We start from the raw sequence: 9,124 nt of genomic DNA on the forward strand, positions 1-9,124 counted from the left end.
TGACACACATTTTTAATCTAACATTAAGCACAGGAATTATCCCTAAGGTGTGGAAAGCAGCTTTTGTTCTGCCATTACATAAGGGAGGTGACGGTAGTGATTTGGATAACTATCGACCCATCTCTAGGCTCCCTTGTCTGGCAAAGATCCTAGAATCTATAGTCAACAAACAGTTACAGTCTTTTCTTTCTGCTAACAGTATTCTTAGCACCAATCAATCTGGTTTTAGATCTAAACACAGTACCACATCGGCCACTATGCTTGTTGTAAATGATATTGCAAATGCCTTAGATGATAGAAAGCACTGTGCTGTGTTGTTTGTAGATTTGTCAAAAGCTTTTGACACTGTAGACCATGCTATCCTTTTGAGTAAGCTGTCATCTATAGGAGTGGGCACGGATGCCTGCCGATGGTTTTATGACTATCTTAAAGATAGAACTCAGGCCGTCATGGTCGACGGGGTCAAGTCTGACTCCTTACAGTTACTTAAAGGGGTCCCCCAGGGTTCAATAATTGGCCCACTATTGTTCTCACTTTATATAAACAACATTGGTGATGATGTCAGATATTGTAAATTCCATTTATATGCAGATGACACAGTGATGTACTCTATTGCTCCAACAGCAGACCAAGCTTTAATGCATTTGGAGTCTGATTTTAGGATACTACAGGGGTCTCTTTTACAGCTTAAACTTGTTTTAAACGCTAAGAAAACAAATGTCATGTTTTTTTCTAGGTCTAAACTCTCAGTTAGAAACACTTTTGTAATCACTAGCTTGGATGGTACTCAAATCAAACAGGTCTCTGCATATAAATATTTAGGGGTATGGTTAGATGATAGGCTTTCTTTTAAAAAACATGTTACTGAATTGGGAAAAAAGCTCAAATTCAAGATAGGGTTCCTTTATAGAAACAGGGCTTGTCTGTCCTTTGTAAATAGAAAACAAATTGTGCAGGCTACTTTTATGTCCGTTTTAGATTATGGTGATATTATCTATATGCATGCATCGGCAAACACATTAAAACCACTGGATGCTATTTACCATTGTGTACTCAGGTTTATCACGGGTGATAGTTACAAAACTCATCACTGTATCCTTTATCAACATGTGGGTTGGGCCTCTCTATCTGTGAGGCGAGAGCAACATGCTCTCTTGTTTATTTATAAAGCGCTTCTTTTAAAACTACCTCCATATATATCATCATTAATTTCCACTAGATATACAAATTTTAAAACCAGATCACAGATGTGGATTACATTAGAGACTCCTGCGGTCTCCACAGAGTTGGGTAGGACTGCCTTTAGTTCCTTTGCGCCTTATTTATGGAACAAACTGCAGATCCAACTTAAGTTAGACACTCTGGTGTCCCTTGCCCATTTTCAAAATGTTATGGAGGATCAATATGATGTTATCTGTGATTGTTTCTGTTGAATTGTGTCTTTGTTTTGTATGTTTGAAATGTTCTTGTCTGTATGCCTAAAACTGTATATGTCAACATGTTTACACAGGGCACAGCCGTAAAAGAGATCCAGGTCTCAGTCTGTTTTCCCTGTTAAAATAAAGATTAAAAAAAAAAATATATATATATATATATATATGTAGGACGGTACACACTATTCAACCATGATCTTTTAGAGCCGCAGGGAAAGCAGGCTTGAGGTCAACCCCATTCCAGTGTGTTAGTCCTCATAGTGTTAGCTTGGACAACAGCCTGCACACCCTGTGGCTCTCCAGGAACAGGGTTGCTGACCGATGCCCTACATGCCATGACAGGTCAGGAATTCCTCATCCCTACTAACCATATTATAAGCAGGCTTACTATACTTAGAAGAGATAGTCTCTTGTTATTGTGGTGTTGGCCTTAACTTGTCACGCCCTGACCTTAGAGATCTTATTTATTCTCTATGTTTGGTTAAGTCAGGGTGTGACTCGGGTGGGAGTCTCTATGTTTTCTATTTCTTTGTTTTTGAGCCAGTGTAGTTCCCAATCAGAGGCAGCTGTCTATCGTTGTCTCTGATTGGGAATCATACTTAGGCAGCCTGTTTTCCACCTAAGTTTTGTGGGAGGTTATTTCTGTTTAGCGTATGTGCCTGACGGAACTGTGCATTTTCGTTTTCCCTTTTGTTTGAGTGTTTCTTGAAAATAAATATCATGAACACTTACCACGCTGTGTTTTGGTCCCCTTCTCATTCTAACGACAAGCGTTACAAAACTACTCAAAACACCAATTGATCTGGACCTGGGCTCAGAGCAGTGAGGATTTTAGCATGTAAATCTTGGTGGGGCAAAAAAAATTATATGTGGGATGCATGCCAGAAAAGCCACAACACTAAACAATACATCAATTGCAGTATAACGGTGACAAACAGTGCCCACAAACTGTTAGGGCCTACATAAAGCTGTCCCAACAGCAGAGTCCCAACAGCAGTCTCAACACCTTACCACTGCTACACCTGGCTATCAGCGGAGCCTTGTCTGGCAGAAAAACAGTTAATTCAACATCATTTACTGCCTTTTAAAAAAAAACATAGCTCATATGGCTGACTTGCTTAAACAAATGTGGTTTCTACTGACAATTGAGATTTACAAACTACGGCATAAGGGGACAACAAGCAGATAAGAGGTTACTGAGCGAGCTAGGATGGACGTAGTCAATATAACTATTTGTTCAGTACAGCGACAGAATTCAGAACATGGGACGTTTTTACAGTGTTCTCCCTGTACACCAAGTCAGAACCTTAGGATAAATAAAGGGGGCATATAAACAGACTATGAAAGCTCTTACAATATTCGATGATTACATTTCTCAAAAACAGGTCAGACCAAGTCAGAACAGTAGATGAAATTAAGAGGTGAAAATATACCAAACTATTAGGGTGAGGCACATGGGCTACTAACAGCTTACTACACAACATATACTTAGAATCAAATTCTTACCTACAGTATACATATCTCCCTGGCATATTATATAACTTATGCAGCAGCATTCAAGACATTTTTGGACTCCCCTTGTTGTGCTGCGCTCAGTTGAAAATGTTGTATGCAAATTTTGTAATCAAACTTTGTCATTAAAGTCTTGCATTTGCCAGATTTATGGTACTTTCAAGACAACTGGGAACTCTGAAAAAATGGTTAAATCATGATGACGTCAGTGATCTTCAGCTAGTAGCTCTAGAAAGAGGCCAGAGTTGCGAAATTACAATTCCGAGTTGGATAAAAGTTCAGAACTTATTTTCCCAGTTGTAGCTGGTTTTTACCTGAGTTTCTTTGATTGTAATGAAAGCTAAGATTAATACAATTTGCATCTGCATATTGCCAATAAATGGTGATGGGGTTGGGGACTTAGAGAATCTACTTGTTCGAGAGTGGTTTGTGAGCAGTACAGTGTCTCTGCTGTATAGCGTATGTCCAGTGTTTCATCAGCAGGTGGCGCTATTTTACATCATTGTGCTTTGGAATAAGCGTCACCAATAAATCACAGTTCAAACGTGTTTTGTTTGTTATAGTAGTTTCTACCTGGCTGTAGACTGCCATGCATTTTCAAGAAACCACCAACATATGACCTTCATCTGCAATTAGGCTAAAAGATATTCACAAGTTGATCATGACATGAAGCAATATAGGCCTATTTCAGCACAGGAAGGGTAGAGGAACATCAGTCTGTCTAGCAGATCAATGTGGTTTTAGGTGTAAACAAAATTTGGAGATGGGATCAGTGTGTTGTCAGAATCTCTATTCTGAATATTGTCTTAGTTTGTACCTTGGTCCCAGATATGATACAATAAATTAAATCCTTTGTCCCAGATTGGTATCAGGATTGCACACACCACCTGTTCAGGGCTGGTCATTTCTGCTCCAAACACTTAACATTTACCAGTAGTCTGCTCTATTCTACATGATTGTGCCTGAATCATTTCCTGGTTACTCAAATGCATATTGTCAGGTAATTATGCGTACTGGAAGCATCTTGACCATGTTCTGTTATAATATCCACCCGGCACAGCCAGAAGAGGACTGGCCACCCCTCATAGCCTGGTTCCTCTCTAGGTTTCTTCCTAGGTTTTTGGCCTTTCTCAGGAGTTTTTCCTAGGGAGTTTTTCCCAGCCACCGTGCTTCTTTCACATGCATTGCTTGCTGTTTGGGGTTTTAGGCTGGGTTTCTGTACAGCACTTTGAGATTTCAGCTGATGTACGAAGGGCTATATAAATACATTTGATTTGATTTGATTTAATGCACAGGGTCATGTTCAAGGCTTGAATTACAGTTGAAGTAGTTTATTTCTCAAATTAATAATAGGCAATTTATTAAAAAAAAAACACACATAATACATTCACTAACCACTTAGCTATATCCCTCCGGATGGAATTGATGATCTCTTTGTCTCCAGAGAAAGACATGTTGGCCCCCGTGAGGAGGTGTTACACAGATCCCTTAAAAGGCATTTGAAGTAACCTGTAATCGCTGCCAAAGGTGCTTCAACAAAGTACTGAGTAAAGGGTCTGAATACTTACAGTGGCAAGAAAAAGTATATGAACCCTTTGGAATTACCTGGATTTCTGCATAAATTGGTCATAAAATTTGATCTGATCTTCATCTAAGTCACAACAATAGACAAACACAGTGTGCTTACACTAATGACACACAAATTATTGTATTCAATATAGACAAAAAAAGTACATAATTAAAAACATTTACCGTGTAGGTTGGAACAACGTATGGAAGAGAATAATTGTCACTGAATTACTACAGTGAATTATTGTAAATTGGCGATTTGACACAAATTCAATTTCATTCATAAAATGTCATTTATTCCATCCATTCCAAGCTCTCTTTTTGCCTTTTCCATGAAACTGTGAGGTTGTATCACAACCTGTAAATGCATGGAAGCCTGACAAAGCCAAACTCGCAATCCAAGCTTCTCGTAGATGGTGTTGATGCAAATCTCCTGCTAGTTTTTCCCCCATACCAAAAGCAACCCACAGCTTTATGGTTGGATAATCTTTGGTAAGATAGAAGAACAGATCAGCAAGGAGGACAATGATGTCTGTATCCAGTGTTGGAATTATAATGTTCTGTGCACCCTTTTGAAGGGCATCTTTAAGATGAAGGGATACTCATGTGTCTGCTTCTTCCTGGGCTCATTCCAGCATTGATGTCAGAGCCTTTTGAGACCACAGACTCATCAATTGTAGCATAGATCTCTTTTCCATCTTCAGATTCATCTTCACACCTTCTGTGTCGACATTCTGAAAAGCTCCTGTTAGTTATTAGTGTTTCTGAGAAAGTCAGAGAACTTAGTTGGTTGTCTCCCCAACTTTCTTTCAGATGCATTTTCCTTGCTTCTCCCTTGTTGAGTTTTTTTTAGACTCCCACACAAAATGGATTCTATTGCATGTTTTCAACTGGTGTTCTACCCAAGGCAGTAAGACACTGCTGCCATATTTTCCTAATGTGGAAACTTGGTGGGTAGGCAAGGAATGGACAATGACAGCTCTGTCAATGGTGTTTCCTTTATTTTGGCAGTTACCTGTAGATATTGTCATTGTTAATTTGTTTAGAGTTTGTAATTTATACACCAAAAATGTAAGTCTAAGAAGCAATGTGAGACTGAAAATGTAGTTTTAGTAGATGTTCCACAAGATGGCCAAACAGAAAGAACATCAGCATCAGACTTATCTCTACAGTAACAGCATTACATGTTTTATCCATTAGAGACCCGGATTGCTCTGGTTGGGAACACTAGACCTGGTAAGAGCTTGACAATGCTCCAAAACATGACTGGTGAGTACTTAAGTCTTCACTTCACTGTATAAGATGGTGAGGGAAACTGATTTTGACTGTTCTACCTTTTATTCATTACAAAAAAATCATGCCTTGCAAGGAATGGGCTAAAAAAGAGGGTCATTTGTGTGCTTGTAAGAACACTACTTTTAATCTCCATACTTCTTCTATTTCATCACTTCCCAGTATTGCCGGTACAATGACCATAAGTCTGATATGCCTAGTTGTGTCTTTGAAAATGTGATAAAGCTATGCATTTTCATGTAAGCTATGTCCTCTACAGTGTTGATTGATTGTAAGTCATAATAGAAAAAAGGATAAAATACAACTGACCTGTGATGTTGTTTAAGTTCCACCCTGGTCATAGGCCTCCCAGGAGTTCTCAGAATCAACAGTTAACAGCTACTTTTACAACAGTAACAACTTTTCCTTGTTATCCAACAGAGAAACGGATTGTGCTGTTGGGGAAGACTGGTGCTGGGAAGAGTGCAGCAGGAAACACAATCCTGGGGACGAGATTGTTCAAATCACAATTACGTTCCATCTCTGTGACTAAAGATTGTGATAAGAAAAGAGAAATGGTGTGTGGGCAGAGTCTGGCTGTTATTGACACCCCAGGGTTGTTTGACACAAAGTTTACACAGGAGGAAGCAATAGAAAAGATCACAATGTGCATCAACCTCTCTTCTCCGGGTCCTCATGTGTTCCTGATTGTGATCAAGCTGGGAAGATTCACTGAAGAGGAGCAGAAAACAGTGAAGATGATTCAGAAACTCTTCGGTGACAAAGCATCAAAATACACCATGGTTCTCTTCACACATGGAGACAAACTTCAGGATGGAACAATTGAAGAATTTCTGTCTGGAAATCCAAATCTAGTAAGCTTAGTTGACCAATGCAATGGGGGATATCACGTCTTCAACAACAAAGATAAGAATCCCTCCCAGGTCACTGAGCTGCTTGAGAAGATAAACAACATGGTCATGATGAATGGAGGAAGCCATTACACCACTGAGATGTTCCAGGAGGCTGAGAGAGAGATTGAAGAGGAGAAGAACAGGATCTTGAGAGAGAATGAAGAGAAGAGAAACAAAGAGGAGGAGAATCTGAAGAAAATATTTGAAGGAGAGGCTCTGGAGAAAGCAAGAATGGAGCTGAGGGAAAAACATGAAAGAGAGGCTCGAGAGAAAGCTGAAAGAATGAACACAGCTGCGCGTTATCTAGGTGCTGCAGGTTCTGTTGCTGCAAGTGGAGCTACTATTGGAGGTGTTATTGGAGGACCACCTGGTGCAGTAGTGGGTGCGGTAGCAGGAGCTATCGCTGGAGTAATTCCTGTGTTGGTTTTAGACTACGTTTGCTGTATTCAATAAAATATATTTATTTGACTGCTAAGTAATTTAACAATATAACTGTTTTAGTATGTTTATAATCATATTAGTATCCTAGCAATAGCGATGATCGTGTTATGGGTTAGATAGATCATTCTATGTGAAGTGGTATTGGCTAGAGGGAAGTAAACAAACGTCTGTCCATAAGGGTGGGATAGGAGCCAGCTGATAGATCATCATTTACTCTTACATAATATTTTCTTAATGTGTTTGTCATTATATTCTCTTAAGATGTTGTATATCATAATTTATTAGAATAAAAATAAGTGTTCTCTCTGCATATAAGAAGAGCAATTATGTGACTGACTCCCTGACCTCAAGGCCTCTCGTGACTGATAATAAGACCTGTGAGATGTTTGGTGGACAACCGGAACAAACACCACCTGCACAGCGACAGAGATTGATTGTTCATCCTAAACACAGAAGGGGGGGTCTGTGCTTGTGACTTCATATCTTGTCTTTGCAGCTGTATATCCCAGTGTGGCAAATAAATCTAGCTTGAGCTTTATTTGGAGTCCAGCTTGAATTTGTACCAGAACAATTGGCATTGTCGGCAGGATTTACCACAATTTACAGTCCGAATCAGTGGAACAGGAGCCGGTACACAAAAACGAGATAGTTCATATAGCAGTTTCCACTCATTCTGACATCTTTGGGAGATGAGGGTTGTAGGCTGAAAATAAATGATGGGAAACTGACCTAGAAAGCCTGGATTTATTCAGTAAGCCCATTGTATATATGCGACTGGAAGTTCAGGGGTTTGGCCACCAGAAGGTTAGGGTTTAGCCACCAGAAGGTTAGGATTTAGCCACCAGAAGGTTAGGATTTAGCCACCAGAAATGTAGACTGTTTAAGTGTCTGTATTGTTTGTGTAGTATGTAGATAAGGTTATAGGCGTTTTCCGGCAGTAGTGGGTGTCAAGGAGGAGACATTGTCACTATCTGGTAATGTGAATGGTGATCGACTGTTGCCTGTGAGTTCTAAAGTGGGCACACCTCCGTGGGTGGAGAAGAACAGAAGTATTAAGAATTCATTTGAAATCGATGTGTGTGTATATGGCTGTGGACTGGCTGAGGCAATAAGTAAAGAGATTGGTTTGTGCCCTAGAGGGGCTAAGTATTAGAGACCGATTGTGTAGCAATAAAAAAAAGTTGTCAATACCGGTAATATGTGTTGTCAACAACAGTGATACTTGAGGAGTGACACTGGAATAAGACATTAGGTCTCCCATATTCTCCAGTAGTAAATTGGCAGACGCTTCAGTATGGTTCTCAACACAAGGTAACAGGTCCCTTGACCAAATGATTAGGGACCCATACTGTAACTACAATCCAGGGAAGTGGGAATCCCTACATGGAAACATTTTAAATGGAGAGTAATAGTGCCCTGGGTGAGGATATCTAAAAACCCTATTCACCATTTGGAGAGGAGCATGAATAATAACAAATTGAAATGTCGTCCTGGGGTCCCTACACTCCCGTAAAAGGTGGACTAGAGGAAGATACATTTATCAAAGTCATAGAGGCGGTGAAGGAGGCGCACGAGCAATCTACCAATTTCGTCTCGAATATGGTCAACAACAACAAAAAATCCGATCTAATAAGGAACTCAGATGCTATTGTTAGCTGGCAAAGTGGCATAAAAGAACAGTCAGAGTCCGGCTGAAATTTGTACCGGAACATAAAACCTAGAGTGCCTTGCAAAAGTATTCATCCCCCTTGTCATTTTTCCTATGTTGTTGCATTACAACCTGTAATTTCAATGGATTTTTATTTAGACTTCATGTAATGGACATACACAAAATAGTCATAATTGGTGAAGTGAAATGAAAAATATAAATACATTTAAAAAAATTACAAACGGAAAAGTGGTGCGTAGATACAGTTGAAGTCGGAAGTTTACATACACTTAGGTTGGAGTCATTAAAACTCGTTTTTCAACCACTCCACAAAT

The 9,124-nt window shown here is 39.6% G+C and overlaps 1 protein-coding gene across 1 annotated transcript; it reads left to right on the top strand.

Annotated features, from left to right (window-relative positions):
- The first annotated feature begins 5,718 nt into the window (after positions 1-5,718).
- Positions 5,719-7,679, top strand: LOC115202404 (GTPase IMAP family member 7-like). The gene is made up of 2 exons (XM_029766532.1): positions 5,719-5,783; positions 6,228-7,679. Exons 1-2 carry the CDS (start codon positions 5,765-5,767, stop codon positions 7,151-7,153), a joined length of 945 nt encoding a protein of 314 aa, XP_029622392.1. The 5' UTR covers positions 5,719-5,764; the 3' UTR covers positions 7,154-7,679.
- The last annotated feature ends 1,445 nt before the right edge of the window (positions 7,680-9,124 follow it).

Source organism: Salmo trutta, chromosome 11, assembly GCF_901001165.1.
Source record: "Salmo trutta chromosome 11, fSalTru1.1, whole genome shotgun sequence".
NCBI classification, from domain to species: Eukaryota; Metazoa; Chordata; class Actinopteri; order Salmoniformes; family Salmonidae; genus Salmo; species Salmo trutta.